This window comes from Anguilla anguilla, chromosome 7 (genome assembly GCF_013347855.1).
Source record: "Anguilla anguilla isolate fAngAng1 chromosome 7, fAngAng1.pri, whole genome shotgun sequence".
Classification (NCBI taxonomy): Eukaryota; Metazoa; Chordata; class Actinopteri; order Anguilliformes; family Anguillidae; genus Anguilla; species Anguilla anguilla.
This window is the reverse complement of record NC_049207.1, coordinates 39,174,852-39,193,197: the sequence shown is the minus strand read 5'-3', so window position 1 is coordinate 39,193,197 and position 18,346 is coordinate 39,174,852. Positions and strand designations below refer to the sequence as shown.

General features: G+C 39.7%; 1 protein-coding gene across 1 annotated transcript; it reads right to left on the bottom strand.

Moving 5' to 3' along the window:
* Positions 1-4,468: 4,468 nt before the first annotated feature.
* On the bottom strand, positions 4,469-10,301 carry LOC118232550 (interferon-induced very large GTPase 1-like). Its single transcript, XM_035427616.1, has 2 exons — positions 5,588-10,301; positions 4,469-4,590 (listed from the first exon to the last, which is right to left on the bottom strand). The coding sequence occupies exons 1-2, from the start codon at positions 10,299-10,301 to the stop codon at positions 4,469-4,471; spliced, it is 4,836 nt and encodes a 1,611-aa protein (XP_035283507.1).
* Between the last annotated feature and the right edge of the window lie 8,045 nt (positions 10,302-18,346).

Below are 18,346 nucleotides of genomic sequence, written 5' to 3'. Positions count from 1 at the left end.
ATTTCTACTAACTATATTTCTTCACTTGGCTACCGTACAAAACCTTCTTATTAGCAAACGCCACGTTCCTACATTCATGTTACCTCGCCCTGTTCTCTATCTAGCCACATAGGCTACAAACAATTACTACGTATGTATGTTCTGCAACTCCGCATTAAAACATTACATTTAAAATCATGATTCACTCATAAGTATAACTACTAGCACTGAACATGAGAAAAACACATTCGTGCAATAGATTGCACACGTTATTTAACCCTCCACTGAAACAACTAACGTTAAATACAGACTGTTATATACCGTTTGATAAGGAAACTAAGCTCGCTCATGGTCACTTCATTTACTTCGCACTATAGTCTGTGATCATGTCAACCTTCACCTACATGCCCATTCTGCTAAAAAACATATTGTTTCAACTACGCAATTTCATCATTTCGCCTAATGTATCTCACGCTTGTTATTTTCTCATATGGAAAGCCTGCTGGGACATATGCGTCTGCTCCTATTCTCCACTATCAACTTTTCCGGTTCTAGCTTAACAAAACAGCAAAGAGGATTCCTACCTGCAGATAAGCCTATCAAAATGCCTTATAAACCTTACAAACACTAAAAGTGCATTTTCACGAAATAGCAGACAACGGAGCAGGACAGAAGGGTACACAAGTTATGACCTAGGCAGCTCTAATTCTACAGGCTTACTGATTCTTTTGTCAATCAAGGCTCGTTGGATGCCCGTCAAATCCGTGAGTAGCCTACATAGCTACACTGGCCATATTTCACCTTTTCTGATGCGTTTACAATTACGCCACCGCACTATTTGTCACAGCCACTGTTTTACATATATAGCAAACCGAAACTGCAAAACGTACACGCTCATCAGACTGTACAAATTCACACAATGATAGCCATAATCCACAACCGTTTCTTACAGGGTCACTTCGCATTTCTCACTCTCGTAATAAAACGCTTTGCAAAAAGAAATGATATCTCATAAAAAACACGTTTTCAACGTACAAAAATGCCAAGTTACTCAAAAGTATTGATATCAAAATGACGCCAAGTTACGGTACTACAAACAATATAGGCTATCTTGCCTCACCGACATTTAATAACATGTATTCCAAAGCAATGCTACCCAATATTTCCTCAATTCTTTCAAGTCACTTGGCCCTGTGTTTTGTAATCTTACCATATTACAATGTCATGCAAACGTTGTGTCAGATCAAAGTGTCAAATATTTCGTATTGCCTCATGGAACACATTGAAATTCATGTAGAAAACTGCTGGTCAGTCACTACAGGAAGCATATTTCTCCAGAAAACATATGTTTATACTTGCTTCTGAACTGAATTTGACTAAATGTACAAGTGATTACATATTTGCAACGTACAATAAATACATGTAAAATACATATTGTACATACATACATAGAGAACTTCTTTATCCCCATGGGGACATTTCCCTCGCAGCATGTTACATTCACATTTACGAACAGACATTTATACCAAGAAACATACAATCATTCACGCAACAGAAAGGCTGACCACCAAAATACATACATACCAATACAAATTGGACATATAGATGCCTATTCAATCAATCATGACTGTGAGAAAGCCATCCACACATATGTTTGGCCTGTCCATGTACTGCACGCTTATATACACACAGGGCCAAGTGACTTGAAAGAATTGAGGAAATATTGGGTAGCATTGCTTTGGAATACATGTTATTAAATGTCGGTGAGGCAAGATAGCCTATATTGTTTGTAGTACCGTAACTTGGCGTAATTTTGATATCAATACTTTTGAGTAACTTGGCATTTTTGTACATTGAAAACGTGTTTTTTATGAGATATGTAAAACAGTGGCTGTGAGAAAGGATGCAGTGGCGTAAGCGTAAACGCATCAGGAACGCAGATGGTATGTACTCACGGATTTGACGTCCATCCAACGAGCCTTGACTGACAAAATAATCAACACGCCCGTAGAATTATAACTCCCTAGGTCGCAACTTGTGTAGCCTTCTGTCCTGCTCCGTTGTCTGTTATTTCGTGGAGATGCAGTTTTAGTGTTTGTAAGGTTTATCCTTCTGTCCTGCTCCATTGTCTGTTATTTCGTGGAGATGCACTTTTAGTGTTTGTAAGGTTTATAAGGCATTTTGATAGGCTTATCTGCAGGTAGGAATCCTCTTCGCTGTTTTGCTAAACTAGAACCGGAAAACATGATAGTGGAGAATAGGAGCAGACGCATATGTCCCAGCAGGCTTTGCATATGAGAGAATAACAACAGTGTGAGAGAAATTAAAATGAAATTACGAAATTCCGTAGTTGAAACAATATGTTTTTAGCAGAATGGGCATGTAGGTGAAGGTTGACATGATCACGGAGTATAGTGCGAAGTAAATGGAGTGACCATGAGCGAGCTTATATTCCTTATCAAATGGTATATATAACAGTCGGTATTGAACATTAGTTGTTGAAGTGGAGGGTTAAATAACATTGCACACATTATTTGCCTGTAATGTAATGTAATCTATTGCACGAATGTGTTCAGTGTTCAGTGCTAGTAGTTATACTTACGAGTGAATCATGATTTTAAATGTAATGTTTTAATGCGGAGTTGCAGAACGTACATACGTAGTAATTGTGTGTAGCCTATGTGGCTAGATAGAGAACAGGGCGAGGTAACATGAATGTAGAAACGTGGCGTTTGCTGATAAGGTTTTGTACGGTAGCCAAGTGAAGAAATATAGTTAGTAGAAATGGCACAGTGGTGAACTGGTGTAACTTTTAAATAAAAGGAATACATTTGCGTCATGAAATGCATATGGGTGGCCGTGAGTGGGAGTGGGTGAGGTTTACCAGTCTGTGACTTCGTTAGCTAATGCCATAGCTATGCAATGCGTGAAATATCATTAGCGAACCTGCCGGTGGTTTTAAAGAAGAACACAAGCCAGTAAGCACAGAAGAGCTTCCGTTGAATCCATATGGCTTAGCAATATTGTAGCCGGTAAATAACTGAACGTACAGACGGTAAGTCATAATGCATATATCTTAGCAATATTGTAGCCGGTTAATAACTGAACGGTGAACGGCGGGTAGATATGGTGCAAAAGCAATAATTAAGAAGTAGTAGACAATTATTAGTGAGGGTCAAAGCAAGTTAATGAAACGGGTTCCAAGCTGGGCTTGAACTTACGACCCCATGTTCCCAAGACTGTAACCTTACCCACTAGGCCACAGGCGGACTAGCTGTTTGAACGGTAAATGTTTCAGAGTAAAAATGGATGGGTATTTTGCGTGTGTATGTGCGTTTTTGATTGGGTCGTGTAGGTGCAGATTTGGCTGGTGTCAGTGAAATGTCCAATGGGGAGACATGTTGTTAGTGGGATAGGCGGCAGGAAAAATAAGAATGAGAAGAAGAAGGAGAAAACGCAAAAGCCCCTTAGTTTGGGGCTTTATTGTGTGGACATGTGAAGTTGTTTATGAATTCTGTCTGTTGAAATGGGGTCAGAATGTACAGAATTTAATGTTTTTAAGGGCTGAGTGTCTGTGGCTGTTGTAGTTATTTCTGTGGGGAACCCTGAAAAGTGCCAAACTCTCGGTGCTGTATAGGTATGGGGCATGCCCCCGCCAAGGCGTAACTTGGCGGGATGGCATACCTGCCATCCCAAAATACTGATGATTCTGCTTTCACTGTGGAGGAGGAAGCCCTGCCTTTTTATTGTTACCCATATAGCGTATTTCATAATGGCATGAGACACAGGATGTTGGAATATCATTTAATTTAATTGTAATTCATAAGACATACATTTTCTATGAACACTTTGACAGTTCAATAAAGGTATCTAAAATTACATAAAACCCTTATGGATAATACAAGTCACTGTACTACTGAATACTTAAAAATAATAAAAAGTAAAACATAAGACATTTTCGTTATTTATACTCCCAATCATCTATGAATCTTGTTCATCTTTGCAACCATTTATTCATCCCTAATGTCTTTGATAGGGAGGTTCCTTTGCATGTTTGCTGGTTATATATGGTTATGTCATAATGTAGAACAGGTTCTAATTAATATACAATTGCATTCATTAATATAGAAAACTCCACAAATCTATAAGAAAATCACACTCTGATATATATTGAAAAGAAAATTACACTTTGTTCATTAAATGTAAAAAAAAAAAATTTAAAAATAGAATGACCTATGGTAGGGCTGCCACATTTTGATAAAATGTTTTATATTCCTCAAATATAGATTTTAAAATATAATTAACATATACATGCACAATGAACATTGAAGATGTTCCATGTTTCAAAATATGACTACTTTCTCCTGAATTAATCATTTTTCATTGATGTGATCACATTATTATTATTATTTTTTTAAATGATTATAGCTGATTAATGTTCTGCAGCAAGATGATGATATGACGGTGTATGGAAAGCAAGCACCAATAATCACTTGGGAAAGAAACCCCCACTTGATTTTTTGGAGATCCGGTCTGATTTCTGCCTAATTTGCCCTTGTTCTCTTAGCCCCACTAGCTCCCCTTCCTCATCTGAGCCACCTTGGTGTGGACCTGTGGGTTTGGGTGAGGGGTGTCAGAGTGTGGGGCTCTGTCCTCTGTAGTGGCGGTGAGGCTTGGTCTGTTTTGCAAGGTTCATTAGTCAGACCGCTGTGTTCTGCTCTCTCACATTTTGCTTGTCCTTTGAGGGAGTGAAAGGAATTTTCAGAGACTATGAGGGCAGCCTCATTTCCCTGCAACATTTCATTCTGATATATCAAAATAGTCAGATGTCTGTTTTCTGTGGTTCTGTTGTCTGCTTTCTGTGGTTGCCTGTGGTTTTTGCCAGGGTCAAGTTCAAAGTCCTACAATGAAGCCAACAGGACAACAGGCGACTTGCACTTCCTGCCATCCGGGTGATTGGTTTGCACTCGTCTCAACCACCGAAGCTTCTCCACCCTATTCAATCTCTGCTCTCTTTTTTGTTGATGAATGTCCTCAATTTTTGTTTTTAGTCCCTCCTTCAGAAAGTCTCTCCCTGGCTGACCTTTTATGTCCTGCAAACTGCTGCTTCCCTTGTTTTTTGTATCTGCTGCTATGCTAGGCTAGCTGTCTGATTACTGTTCTTTCTGTGGTATTAGTGATTTTGTAAAAATTGAGTTCAACTAAAATGTGATGAAAGAAGTGTTATATTATGTTCAAAATAAAGTTGTTTTTTTTTCTTTTCTCAGATTTATCTAATTGTATGCACACAAAAAAACAGTCTAAATGTTCAGGACCTCGTTGTAGCAGGACTTTTCTCCTTTCACCTCCAGTAAAATAGTTAGGTTAGCAGATTGTTCTGCAGTATATAAAAACATTCACTTAAGTATCTCCACTGCATAACATGTAGTTCAATTTCAAATGGCGGACTAAATGATTTTATGCAAACTGGGTGCATGTGTGCTCATCCTCAATTATACTAATTCTGCCAAAGCAGATTCTTTTGTGAATATTTTCCATTCATTTGGGATTGCACCAGCACCCACAAATTTTAATTTATGTTCATTCTCCAGTTGTTTCTGAAATTTACAGATGAACCATTTCCAGTAGCGCTGCACACTGCCATCTGGAGTAATGTTCCATTTATTGTAAGGGTCTCCACCATTTCTGTATGTCTTGTAGGGGATACTCTCATTCTCATTACAACGAGGAAAGAATCTGTCATCACTGCTGACTGCTGTGGTACAGAAATTGATTGAAAAATGATCTGTGCCCCTGGGGTGCCAGCCAGCAAGTGCATCACAACGATGGAACGTTACACTGTGTTCTCCATCATGGTTGGTGATGGTGTTTGTGCAGATGGCTTTGCAGAAAGGACACTGTGCCCAGCACCCCTGCAGCTGGTTGAAGAGGTATTCAGTTGGTTTCTTTCTCAAAGTTTCCATGTCAATTGCTTTTTCATCCTTCAGAATTTCATCGAGAGACTTGGCCATCACATCTTTGAAAAACGTCCAGTCTTCAATGTCTTCATTTTCAATGGTATGCAAATCATTTCTGTTTATTACCATGTGCTCCCCCAATGTGTCACAGAAGCAGTCAAGCCACATGGATGCATTTCCTTTCTTATCTTCCACTTCTCTAGTTGCTCCTGTGCTTGCTGATAAAATCTGATTTTTGAGGGTTCCAAGATTTTTTTCATGCATCTCATGCAGTTTTCTAGTATTACTGCAAAAGTTATTTATCTTTTCTTGGATAAATCTTTCAAAGTATCTCTTTGGGAAGTCAATGTATTCAGCAAATGAGCTGAAATCCTCCACAGTAGCCAGATGTTTCAGTATGTGACTCTCAAGGTTTGACCTATTGCTGTTAAAAGCTGGGTTGTTGGATTTCAATTCATCTGCAATGTGCCGACTGGTTTTCTCATTCACTGCAGTCAGAAATTCTGGCTTGATGTGTTTACAGAGAAAATCAACAAATACTGTTACAGAATTTGTTCCTTTGCAATAGTTTCTGAATGCTTGGAGATAGTTGTCTCTTTGGCTTTCCAGATATGTCAGTGGATGGTTTGATGTCTTAAAGGTTTCCTGCATCCTCTGAAACCTTGAAACATATTTCAGGCAAAGATTAATAGATATATCTGCCTTGAATTCATTTGTGAACTTAAGCTTGCCTGTGGAACTCTCAAATTCAGCAATGATTGTGTCAATTTTTTTTAGTATCTCATGAATGAAGCTAAGATCAAAATCCTCCTTGCTGGTTTCTTTTGCAGTGACATATGTTTCGACAGAATGAGTCACTTCTTGTTGAAGTTGTTCAACTTGTTGAGAGAAATCCCTTCCCAGTGATCTCATCCACTGAAAGAAACTTTGAGAAACATGTTTTTCCTTGTCAAACTCAAAATTTCCTGTTCCACCTTGTATTTTCTGAATGACATTTGGCTGTTTTTCAAAGTCTTTTTGGAGGATTGCCTCCACTACAGCCTTTACATTCACACACTCATTGGGGGTGTGTGCTTTGGCCACTTTAGCTGTCCAGTTTCCCCAGAGTTTGTCAAATTCTTTTGTTACTTGTTTGTCATCAATGCGCTGTGCTTTTAGATTGGATGCCAGGGCTTTGCTCTGCTTGGTCAACTCAGCAGTGTATTCCGTTTTCCTCTGGTCTAGTTCTGATCTATTATTCTTGTTGGTAATTAGTTCTTTGCATTTCTTTACTGTCCCATCAATGAGCTCAGTTCTTAGGCTCCAGAAACGTTTGTCAGTGCTCACGCTCCACTTTATTAGAATTTCTTTATTTCTGTCTTCTTTAAAATACTTATCCATCTCATTTTGCAGTTGATTGTAGACTTTGTCAAAATTCTCAGTCAGATCTGAAACATTTACCTCTGCCATTATGCTGCTGCCAATTTGGTTATGAAGTTTGCTTTGCATCTCCAGAGCATGTTTTCTCAGCTCCCATGACCATGCTGCATACTTTTCTTCTAGAGAAGTGTACACCATCATTTCAACTGTGTTTCTAAAACTGAAAACAAAGTTCTCTTGTAAAAGTGCTTTCCAAAGGTCACAAACCCGTAATTTGAATTCTGAAAATGAGGAAAATTTATGCTTTGTTTTCCACTCTGCAATTGTTAGCAGCTTGGTCTTCAGCTCTTGCACATTCTGGCTGTAGGAAGGGTTTGGTGGGGCCATGGGAGGATCCCCCTCCAGAAGATTCTTGAAGTAGAACACATGGGATTCAATGTCAAACTGTATTACATCACTGAATTCATTAATGCCATCAACGTTCTCTTCCTTTCCTGCTATGGTAGCCATTTTATCAAGTTTCTGCAGGAGACATCTTCTCCCTTCCATAGCCTTTTCTCCAGCCGATGCATCGGCAACATTCTGATGTACAAAAATGCAACTCGGTGCAATTTTGACCTGTTTCATTCGCAAAAAAGCCTGTACACAAATCTGAAGGATGTCTTGCATCTCTGCTGGGTTTTCCCCCATAATGTTTATTACAGTTATGTCACCAATTCCAATGATGAAAGTGGCAAGCTCATTGTCGTGGTTCACTGATGTCTTTGTACTGAGTTCTGGTGATCGGAGTCCCTCTGTGTCCACAATGAGGATAAAGTCATATCCCAGTTTATTTCTGATGCTGGAGTCTACCGGTATGAGCTGCATGAAGGCTCCACGGGTGCACCTTCCTACGCTCACAGAAAACTGAACACCAAACATGGTGTTCAGCAGTGTAGATTTCCCAGAGCTTTGAAGCCCTAGAATGGACAGAACAAATAACTTTCTGTCTCCAAGAATGTTAACAAGTTCATCCATAACAGCTTCAATCCATGTTAAAGGCACATGGGCAGCATCTCCATCCATTAGTTCAAGTGGACACCCATAAACCAGCATATCTGCCCCAATTTTAGGCAGTATAGTGGAGAATTGTTTTGTTGGTCCTGGTGCTTTTGGTGTTGTTTGACTGGCTTCATACAGTTGACCAACCTCTCTCATAAGATGCTGGAGGCTAATGGTTGTTGCAGTCATTTTGTCAGATATGTTGTTGAGTTTTGTTTGCATTTTATTGACATGAGATGTTTTTTCCTTGTCCTTTGGTACTTCTCTCATTTTTCTCCAGGTTGACTGATAGTCCACTTCAAGCTCTGCAAGTACATCAGTGGTAAGATCATCCAGGAAGATTGTGAGCCACTGCAATGTGTAGAGTTTTGTGTCTTGGGAACTATTAGGTTTACTTAAGCACTCTATGAATGATCTTACAAAGTCATTAAGAGGTGTGGCCTTAAATAGCTGACTCTCTCTGATTGCTTCCATTTTAGTTGAGATTTCACTCAGCTGCTGTTCAATGCTTTCCTTTTCTTTGCACTGCAAGCGATACTGCTCTTTGTTTTTTCTACACCATTCATGCCACAATTCACCCTGAAGGGGCAAAACCTTCTCCTTCAGAGCCGAAGAGCTTTCCTCCTTCAAAAGACTAATTAATGTCTGAGCCTGTTCATAACCTTCTTGATATGTTTTGTGAACTTCATTCACTTTGAACTGTTGTTGAATTGCAACTTGACGGCACATGTCAATGTTTGTTGTCTGTTTATTTTCACCAATGCACTGTCTGATACTTAAAATCAGTTCTTCTGTAAATTCAGCATGATTCCTGTTCTTTGCAGCTAGCCTAACTTTAGTAGGATTGTTTGACCGCTGAATGAGTTCTTTGCCTGAGAACATGCATATCAAGGGGACTGGAGACATAGAGAGTTTCTGGGAAATCGCTTTTTCGGCTTCATCCAAAGGATGCTCTGAAAGTAGAAGCACATTGACAGTACTTACTGCCTGAAGAAACTCAAGCTGTTTTTGATGCTTTGCTGCATCACCATGAAGGTTCAGAAAGGCCACACAGTCATCGAATATGTCATCTTCCTTCCCTCCTGGACAGTACCATGCAATCTCCACAACTCCATTCATGAGCAAGCTGTCTTTGGTGCTTCCCTTGCAATGGCGGTGAAAAAATACACTGTGCTTCTGTTTGCTAATGACACCATTCATTATTTGGGACTTGGAGTTTGAATTGGACTCACCTAGTCTAATAAAGGAAACAACTGGGACTGGTGTGCAGGACATTTTTCTGCTCTTGTACTTTCCAGGACTGTCAGCTATAGAATTTGTGTTACTTTGCCATGATTTACTGATGTATTGCAGGACCCAGAAGGGGAATTCAACCTCCTCCGTACAGGGGTCAGGTACTAGGAAGGGAATTGCAAATTGGCAAGTAGAGAGCTTTTTGACAATGTACTGTCGCAAGAAGTCATTGGCACAATGGAAAACTGCCATGTGAACATCCATTGGATGAATCTGTGCCTCTGTGCAGCTCACATCCAGGAGAATGTTGTCACTAAAATCAAAAAAATCATCATTGTCAACAGTGGCTCCAGCATCCTCTAAATCCATGCTACTTGTGTCATGCTTTATAAACATGTACCTGGCTCTGTAGTCCAACATCGTGAGCTTGTAGAGGTAGTGGGAGATCAGCTCTTTCTCTGAACTGGGTTGATTTACACTTAGCGATAAAGTGTCAATGAGAAGAACATTTGCTTGTGACATCTTTTTGGGGTAAGAGTCAGTCAGACCAAGCTTTTGAAGCAAATTCATGAGGCTGTCTCTTTTTTTACATGCAGTGTCATTTTCTGGTGTATTTTCCTCATCTGTTATCTGAATCTGAGATAAGGATGGCACTTGCTTCAGTAGTGAATTATCCTTCTTGTAGACTGTATCCTTTGGCTCTGCTCTTCTGTCATTCATCTGCGTCCCCATGACTATAGCTTTAAGTGCATCTAGATATTTCCAACCACCAAGGCCGTATTCAATTAATGAACGTTTGCCCTGCGAGTGTGCTTTTATGAGCTGCAGTCCTTCTCCTTCTACTTTTGATGATACCTTTCTGTCTTCATCCATGGATGTTGTCAATTCTGTTTGTAACAGGTTGGCCTGAGGCCTGGTGGCAGCAGAAATGACTCTGTTTGCATCTTTTTGAGTTTGATTGATCCATGCCAAGATTTTCTTTCTGTTTGGAAATTTCTTAACTGCGAATGCATGAGGTTCCAAAAGAGAGCACATCAAAGTTCTTACATCTATGGAATAGCTGTTTACTGCAGCCACATCCAACAGATAATTTTGAAGCATCTCATTAGAGAGACAAATATGAATCCAGATGTTGTGGGATCCTGTTTTCTCAAGAAGCCTGCATTTTAATTTCTGTAGTTCTGTCAAGTGTGATAAACATTCTGAAGCAGACCAATGCACTACTGACTGAATCAGACCTTTTGCTATTTCTGCCTCAGTAGTATCTTCCAATACCTTTTGTACATTTACCTCTGTGATATCTGTGTATGCTTCCATTAATATTTTGCTTAAATTCAAAATGTCTTTGAAGTCATCTTTATGAGCAGCTATGAGTATTTCCCACACAGGAATCAGGGTTGTTCCTCTATCAATAACACTCCAGGTTCTGTTATTAGTCAAAAGATGGGACTTCCACTGCAAGTGATCATCAACCTCAGCAGGACCACCAGTTTTACTGATTGAAAGTTCAACTTGATTCATCAAGGCTTCATCGGATGTTCTAGTGGAAGACCCTTTCAGATGTGGAGAGGATGCCATTCCTCTGGTCCAATATTTTTGAGGAATTCCATAATATCCAGCACTGACAGAATAATTCAGAGCCTCTGATGTCACCCACTTAATATCTGACAGATCATCGCTACTGAAAACTGCAGCAGAAGCTCTCCACCAGAAAATCCCTCCAAAGTGTATAGGGCCCTGGTTCACATGTGAACCAAATCTATCATAGAATTTGGCAATTCTAGAAGTTACTGTTTCATTGTCTTTACTATGCATAATGTCTGCTTCAATGTCTTTAAGTGCAAGTACTGCTCCAGAGGAAAGTTTGAGTTGATTTTTCTCAATAATGCTGGAAGCTAGTGGGATGTAGCTGTACTTTGTGTTGCAGATGTATGTCTCTTCATATGAATGAGCACTGTTTTCCTCTATCTCGCTTAATTTGATTTCCTCTTCTGTGCTTCCAAAGCCAATGCCCTGGGATCCTGCCTTCACCAAGTCACTGAAGCTTAAGCCCAGTTTCTCCATGACTTCCTGATAAACAGTTTGGGACTTTTGGGATGAAAACTCTTTCTGCCCATAAATGGCACTTTGTTGCGGACCAGTAATTGAAAAGGAATCTGGAACCTCAATGAGCTGCTCTCTTTTTGCCAGCAAGTCCTGTGGATTGCTGGTTTTGTAAATCCCTTCTAAAGCTAGACCTCCAGATGCATTCCTTAAAACATCTTCATCTGAAATCATTTTGACTAAGAGCGAGAGATTCTGTAGTGTGTCTAACTGTCCACTGATGTCATCTATGAGACCCTTTAGAGAATGACTAGCAGGAAACCAGCATCCCTGTGGTACATTCAAAGCGATGCAAATCTTGTCCTCTATAATTTTAACAGGATTGTCATTTCGATCCTTGCCATCCTTATACAAATTTTGAAGTTCAGTAAGCTCCTGTCTCAACAGCTTTTGTAGATCCATTCTCTCATGTATCTGCGGCTTCTTCTATTCTATAGACACTTCTCTGAATTCTTTTCCTCTGCTGGTGACAGAGAATTATCCCATGTATTTTCCATTCTCCAAGTATTTTGCTCCATGACTGGGGAACATGTCGGCTTCCTATTCTGTGCTGCGAAGTATTCCAGTTGTTTCGGATGTCAATCAAATACTCAAGTCTGTCCAAAGTTCATTCAACAATTTTTCATCCACAATAATTTTCTTTCCCACAAAACATGCCTAGAGAAACAAAATAAATCCAATGTTATTAAAATGTAACATGTTTTACCTACAATTTAAAGGCACTGATTAAACAGTATACAATTATTTATATTGAAATAATTCCTTTCAAAGGATGGGGTTCATTGAGTACCCATGTCTTTAATGAATTCCTTTTAGTCATGTGCCTTAGAACCAAGTATGCAAAGGGATATTTCTCCCAATTAAAAATAATTTTTTAAAAATCTCTTTGCCTACAGCCTGTGTGTATTGCCAGAGAAAAAACATGGAAATGTTAGCCAAATGTGATAGACTGAAACTCATTCCTCACAAGCACTTTCTAAATCACATGTATAATGAAATTTATTGCAACCTAAAGATAACTTTAATAATACCATTTAACACTAAAACCACCACGGGGTAAAATTTACCCGTTTCTGTTTTTCAAGTATATGTAACTCTGTTTCAATAAAAGTTATAGATAAAAACAGAAAAAAGTTTGAGGCATTTATACCTATAAGCGCCAGCAGGTAAAATTGACCCACCGTAGAAAGTATTTATTTTTGGTGTAGCCTATTAACATATAACGGAATTTCTTTTCGCACGGTTTGTGTTTGTGAATTTCAGTTGCCACGCAACATGTGTTATTTATATTTTATTGTTCCATTTTTTTTTTGTATATCCCATTCCATTGTTCTCGTGCCTTTGAATGGTATAACAAAGTTTTGTAGCCTATTTAGGAATTGCACGTTTTTTGTGACATTCATTATAAAATAAAATAAAAACGATAAACAAAATGGATCGACAAAAAAGATTCATGGATGTCAATGAGGCATTAGCATTGCTGAATTCTTTGAGTGATGGGGAGGTCTCGCGGGTTGAGCGATGTGTCGTGGGTCGGCGAGGAAGATGCATCGGAAGGATCATCTGACAACGAGCCAAAGCCTCAGAGGAGCAAAGTATCGTTGAGACGGTCGGATCAAGTTATGCCTGCAGTGTCAACTAAGGCATATGTACAGTACTTTTGCAAGGTAGGCATAAACTTGACACATTCACTCTCATTGTACCTAGATAGCTAGTTATCGATAAGGCAAATCTCAATAACTCAATTTCATTGATGTCTGTGTTACTGGCACCAGACCGAGAGTAAATCAAGACCGGCGCAAGGGTTACACATGCTAGGAAGCAATGTGTAGCCTATATATAAACAGTTTATAAAACTACTGTGTAAAACTGAAGTTCATGGAAAGAACAATTCAGCATGACAACGCCCATCGGAACAATTAGCTACAAAACGACGCTTGCTACACACATCTCAAAATCATATTAAAACATTACAAAACAATTAATACTGCATTCACATTAGATCCTGAACTAAGCTAAAGGTAGAAAAATGAGTTTTGCAGTACCTGTGGATTGATAGAGAGAGGACCAAAGTTAGCGTCTTGCTCAAGCCAGAGCTTGTTTATTTCTGAGCTGCGCATGGGCTGAGCTTGTAGCTACGGTCTCCCTAGTGGATCCACAGCAGCGCCAGAGTACCATCTACTGATGTGAAAGTGTATTACCTTGATGTAAAGACTATAAAGAATAGTTCCATTATTAACAAAAAATAGGGGGGGGGGGGGGGGGGGTGTCTGTTTCAATAAAAACTAAACATATAGCATTTCCAACCTACTACATCTGCACTAGCTAGCTACCTCTATTTTTCATTTTGTACAATTTTTCTTCCTATTTTCAAGCTGAAATATTTTTTTCCCTTTTGTTGCTATCAGTTGTTCCTGAATTCCAAAGAGCGCTTGTATTTTTCCATTTCACAAGATTACACAGTGCCTATCTAACCACAATGTAACATTTCGAGCAAGGAGCTTTGCATTGCAATGTAATGTTTCAAGCAAGGAGCCACATTAGCCTACATTGTGGCGTTAATAAATTTAGACTGTGGGAACATATATCAGTGTTGCAAACTTTTTCCTTCCAATGACAAAGTGTTACGCCCTTGTCTAGGTTAGGGCTTAGACTACATGCCTACTTACAACAGTCTAATTAGGTTTCTCATCAACAGTGCAACCATCCTCCACTGTGCCAGCTTCACCATCATTGCAGCCCCAGCATTCCACAGCAAGAGAATTGCCAGGTATGGATATTGTGCAATACACGCTCATTTCATCACATGAGAAGTGTAGTGTAGGCTACAGCAAACTGTAAGTAGTAGGCTAGGCTATGCTTTGCACAATCCTAATTATGATTATAAATATTCTGCAGTCCAGAGGCAAGAGATTGGGAAAGATGGGACAGCGTGGATGATTATCGACTCTTGCGCAGGGAGACAGCAGTCCCAAAATGTGCTGATGAAGTCCACTGGCCCTACAGCACACGCAAGGCAAAACATTGAAGACAAACTGAGTGCGTTCTTGTGTCTGTGTGATGGGGTTATGCTGCAGCACATCCGAGAATGCACAGTGGCCGAAGCACGCACGGAAAATGAAGATAAAGCCTCCCGGGATGTTTCAGTGGCTAAATTGAAGGCCTTTATCGCACTTCTCTATGTAAGGGGAGCATACTGTGGCAAGAACATTGACATATGAGAGTTTCTGGTCTGAGCAATGGGGGAACGCATTCTTCATCTCGACCACATCAAGGAACCGATTTCGAGAGATAATGCGCTTCGTACGCTTTGACCGGAAAGAGAGCTGGCGGTGCCGTCTGACTACAGACAAGTTTGCATTGATGACCGAGGTGTGGGAGAGATTTGTGCGCAACAGCATCAGCTGTTCAACATCAGCTGTCAGCAGATGTTGAGACCAAATACATGGTGAATGAGTTCCCATATCTGGGGAAGGATGACAGCAGACCTGCCACACAACGCCTGGGAGAGAATGTGGTGCTCAAGCTAGTGGAGCCCTATATGGGAAAGGGGAGGAACATCACCACAGACAATTTCTTTACCTCTCCCTTACTCGCCAACAAACTCCTTTCCAAGAGCACCAGCCTGGTGGGCACCATCAACTGTAACAAGCGGGACCTGCCACTGTCTGTGCAGGGGGGAGCAGAGCTGTTCAGCACCAAGGTGCTAAAGAGCGAGAGGGCCACACTGACTGTGTACCAGTGCAAGCCAATGAGAAATGTGAGCATCCTCAGCACTCAGCATCAACATGTGGCCATCGCAACCGACGCCAAGAAGAAGCCTGAAACGGTCACCTACTACAACAGCACGAAAGTCGGGGTGGCGGTACTTGATAAAATGGCACGGAAGAACTCCGTGAAAGGCGGCACGCGCAGATGGCCCGTTGCTGTATTTTATAACATCCTCGATCTGGCTGCCATCAATGCGCAGTGCAAACGGAACAAAACTTTCACCAAGTGTCTGAAATTACAGGAAGCAGTATGTGGAAAGTGTACCGTCATGGTTTTGAGTGTTTGTGCTAACTGTGAATAGACCAATGATTTACTTCGTAAAAGGCAAATTCATATTTTTCATTCAGTTTGCCTATGGTGCCTATTTCACTGAGGTTATTTCTATGTATTTCTATTCCATGTTTATTAATAAATGTAAAACTTTGTTGAATGGATTAGCTATTAATAATAAGAACTAATAATTATTTATTTATTTTTGTGCATGACTTTGTTCCGCTTGTTTTATTGTTTTAGTATATTGTATTGTAGGCTGTTTAGCCTAATTTGCCTGATGCCTATGTTTTGCCCATGTTCGGCTATTTCATTCAGTTTGCTAGCCTATGTGAACGTTGTATAGATAGTGTTGATTTATTGTTGCGATCGATGGTGTTTATGAATAAAGACAACTTTGTTGAATGGATTAACTCTTTGTGATATTTCTTAGTGATTTTCGTTTATTCACACGCGACTTTGTTCATGTGCACGTTTTAATGCTTGATTATGCAATCCGGCCTTCGCTGCACTTAAATATAGCCTAAAACAATACGACTAAAACACAACAGATGATTAAGCATATATAGTTATTTCATGATTTTAGACATCCCCTTGCGAAACAAATGTGTTATTACAGTGATAGAATACATTTTTTAGCAATATCAATGCAAAATAGATGTGCGGGTAAATTTTACCTGTTGGAGGTTTTAGGTATACAACAAATCCTGGCAGTTCTAATTTAATTCAATCAAACCATTCAGATTCATCTAGCATGATATCTTAATAGGCCTCTCTTGTTTTAATTTCAGTGGAGGCAACAGCGATACAGTGAAGAAAAAAGCCAACAGTGCTTGCTCATGAACTTGTTAACCTTGGAATTCTTTTCCTTGGTGGTGTTTTCCTTGATGGTGTGAGCTGAAGTTTGTCAAGGGGATGAAAAGCAACACAGATTTGGCCTGTTTTCTGTTGGACCTGTTAAGTAGCTTATGTTACCTGTGGTGTGAAGCTAGCAATAACAAGGACTGGACTTTCACAAGGTAATTTTCAAAATAGAAGTCCCAACGATAAAACCACTGTTATGTTGAACTTCCATCCATCCATCTATTATCTATACCCGCTTATCCTGAGCAGGGTTGCGGCATGCTATCCCAGCATGCATTGGGCGAGAGGCAGGAATAATGTGAGGTAAAAGATGTGGGAGAGATGGAAAAATGAAGGAGAGAAGATGGCAGCCATACCATATAGGCTGTTCTGCATTTGAAATAGAATAGCAGGAAGCACATGTCTGTGTGAGGCAGACAGTTCTACTGTATACTGAGTTAACGAGGCAGATTTACTTTTGTGTTTCAACTTTAGTACTGGTTCTTGGCCGCTCAATTGCTTGTGTTTGACACACATCCTGCTTGTTGTGGAGAGAGCCAGAGTGGAAGGAGTCTGGTGGAGTTTGGAAAAGTTTGTAATGGGATTGTATTGTGCATCCAAGTGTCTTTTGATATTAGTTCAAGTCTTTAAACCACATATTATAAGTAAGGTAAGACAGTTTTGTAGTTGTGTTTGTTTTGCTATGCGTGTGTTGGTTTGTAATAGCAAATTTCTTGACCTTATTGTTTTACATTGTTAAAACATAGTTTTTTGAGATTAAATAAACAAACTGAACAGGTACTGCAGAGTAGTGTGCCACTAACCCATAAGACAAAGTAACTATATCTATGTTATTTCACAAAGTCGGGCTCTGCAGACGTACAGAATTCAGATTCGGTTGTCCTAAATGAGCCTTACCAAACCTCATTGCAGAGCTTTCTCTGCGGCTGCTCCCTCTCTGTGTGCTCTTTCAATGAACATCAGGGAATCAGAGTGTTGAATGTTTTTAAAATCCCTACTGAAGACCCACCTCTTCAGCATGAGCTAACTTTAGCTTCACTATTTCCTCAGTTTGTACATTTGTTGTTTGTGTTTATGCTTTATTTTGTACTCGTTTTGTTTCTGTATTACTGTCCTATGTATCTTTTCTGCCTTCTGTATTTATGTGCATACTGTTTTTTACCCTTTTAACTTTGTTAAGCGACCTTGGGCTTGTAACAACGCATTATTTAATAACTCGACAAAATGTAATAAATTCATCACTTCATTGTGTAATAACACCCGCATTTTGTAATAATCTTCCGTATGTTGTAATACACAGCTTGAACGCAATATGTAATAAATTTCCCCCAAGATCAGCTTTTTATCATATTTATCTTACAAATACAGCCAAACTCAGGGACTTCATGTCAAAAGCCGACCTGGAAAAACTCATTGACGCTTTTATTTCTACCAGGGATGACTACCTCAATGGTCTTTTGACAGGGCTATAACATTCAGTGTCATGCAGTTTTTGTGTCTCTATGAACCCTCAAGTACAGTTTCTATTAAGCTAAGGAATACAGTGACACTTGATGTAGTTTTTAACAATGAAAGATAATCTACTGAACTAATAGCATCTTTTTAAAATGAATTTTGAGTCAGTATGATTCATGCCGTGATAAGCGCCTCTCTCGCCCATCTTCACCAAAACACATCCCACTGGCAGGATGTCCCCTCTTTGGCTAGCCAGACCCAATGTTCATTTCCTTCCACTCCTGGGGCTAATCTGTCTGTAGCCAGGCTATCTC

Bases quoted from the DNA above. Each gene is read 5' to 3' on its own strand.
- LOC118232550 (XM_035427616.1), bottom strand. From the start codon at position 10,301: ATGGGGACGCAGATGAATGACAGAAGAGCAGAGCCAAAGGATACAGTC. The intron at 4,591-5,587 runs GTAAATTTCAGA...CCAAACCCACAG, and splicing joins CTACTGGAAATGGTTCATCT to GTCCACACCAAGGTGGCTCA.